Source organism: Notothenia coriiceps, unplaced genomic scaffold (assembly GCF_000735185.1).
Source record: "Notothenia coriiceps isolate Sejong01 unplaced genomic scaffold, NC01 NC01_scaffold00015375, whole genome shotgun sequence".
Taxonomy (NCBI): Eukaryota; Metazoa; Chordata; class Actinopteri; order Perciformes; family Nototheniidae; genus Notothenia; species Notothenia coriiceps.
Window position 1 is genome coordinate 1 of NW_011348076.1, and position 1,869 is coordinate 1,869.

The 1,869-nt window shown below is 40.7% G+C and overlaps 1 protein-coding gene across 1 annotated transcript; it reads left to right on the forward strand.

Moving 5' to 3' along the window:
- Positions 1-620: 620 nt before the first annotated feature.
- LOC104948884 (CAP-Gly domain-containing linker protein 1-like) lies at positions 621-1,652 on the forward strand. Its single transcript, XM_010775113.1, has 6 exons — positions 621-667; positions 753-830; positions 1,000-1,056; positions 1,222-1,281; positions 1,355-1,419; positions 1,514-1,652. Exons 1-6 carry the CDS (start codon positions 635-637, stop codon positions 1,647-1,649), a joined length of 429 nt encoding a protein of 142 aa, XP_010773415.1. The 5' UTR covers positions 621-634; the 3' UTR covers positions 1,650-1,652.
- Positions 1,653-1,869: the final 217 nt, after the last annotated feature.

Below are 1,869 nucleotides of genomic sequence, written 5' to 3' on the forward strand. Positions count from 1 at the left end.
ATAGAGCCAAAACATTTCAAGTGCTACTCAACTGGCTTTAGATAAGCCAGTCCTTTATTAGTATATAAGTGCTTTGATAGTAATTCTATCGCTCGAAGTGGAGTCTAAAGAGATGAGTTTTCAGTCTGCGCCTGAAGATGTGTAAGCTTTCTGCTGTCCTGATGTCAATGGGGAGCTCATTCCACCATTTTGGAGCCAGGATAGCAAACCAACGTGTACATGGGATCTTGGGTCCCCCTCGCAGTGCTGGGGGTATTAGAAGCATTAGGTTTAGGGGGGTCACTATATTGTCCTTCTTTACTTCCTCATATTTTGCAATGTTAAATTGTGTCTTTACTCATCCAGGTTGTAGAGATGTTTTTCTCTGGGAGAGGGATCCCTCCTCTGTTGCTCTCCCTGAGGTTTCTCCCATTTCCCCCTTTAAACTGTGGGGTTTTCTCTGAAAGTTTTTCCTTGTACGATGTGAGGGTCTAAGGACAGAGGGTGTCGTATTGTCATACTGATATTCTGTACAAACTGTGAAGTCCACTGAGACAAATGTGACATTTGTGATATTGGGCTATATAAATACACATTGATTGATTGATTGATTTTAACCTCCTGTTTTTTTCTGCAGGAGAAGGAGTCAGCCATTATGAAGGAACAGAACAAGAAGCTAACTGAAGAGGTATGATGGCTGTTACTTTTGACATAGAACTTGAATCTGTCATCATATAGTTTAAAAGTGCCACAAGTCAGTCTGACTGTTTCAGCTCAAGGCCGTCCAACAAGAGAGAGAGCAGGCCAAGATCAGCTTGGAGAATTGCAGGGTTTCACTCCTAACCATGAAGGTAACACCATGGATTCAACTTGGAGATGCTTCATTATCCTTCTCTTTCTATTTATCTAAAAGGAATACTCCACCTACAGTATATTGACATTTTGGGAGTAAGCTTTCCTTTTTAAGTCATGTAACGTTGTTAAACAGCTCCTGATTTGTTATGTTGTTTCTTTCTTTAGCATACATTGGAGGAGGCTGAGCTAAGGCTGCAGAATAGGGAAGATGATATTCATAAGGTAGGAGCAGAGGCATCAGTACAAGGCAGAGCAAAGAGTGAAGACTTTCTCATACATATTTATCTTTTTCTATCTTTTTTGGGTTCATCAGGCTTATCATGAAATGTTTTTCTTGTTTTGTTATTTGGTTGAAATCAAATGATTTCTCATTTGTGTTTGTGCTAGAAAAACTTGCAGTTAAAGTACTCAGAGGAATTGAAAGAAGAGTACTTCAACATCATAGAGGTACATGTTCTCACATATTGCTGTAAAGTCTTTCTGTGATGAGCTGCTGTTTGATCCCTTTTCTCTGCTGCAGTGTCTCAGGCAGAAGAACCAGGAGCTGGGAGAGCAGCTGGGGGACAGACGGGACACAGCCTCACTGTAACCCTGACAGAAACATCCTCTGAATGAATATCATGACACTGAGTCATCTTGTCTGCGCTCACACTCTTCTGTGTCTGCCGTTTGTTTCCAGCACCATTGTGAATGACCTGATGGAGAAAAAGGAGGAAACACTCTCTCTGTCCTTCGCAGAGGAGCTGCAGCTGCTGGCCTTCTCGCCTGAAGTGAAGCCCAGCATGGCAGACTCTGCAGACCTCAGACATGTATGACCTGCTGAGATTTATTTTACTTATCGATTCATTTAGCCAATTATTATCCAGATCATTAGTTCTATAAAACGTCAGAAATTAGTGAAACATGTCAGTGTCTTGATTTGTCAGTTCAAAATCAAAAGATATTGAGCATAATGTGATATTAAACTAGATAAGCAGGATATGTCCATATTTGAGAGGTTGAAAACTGAATTTTCTGCCATTTCTGTTTGATAAA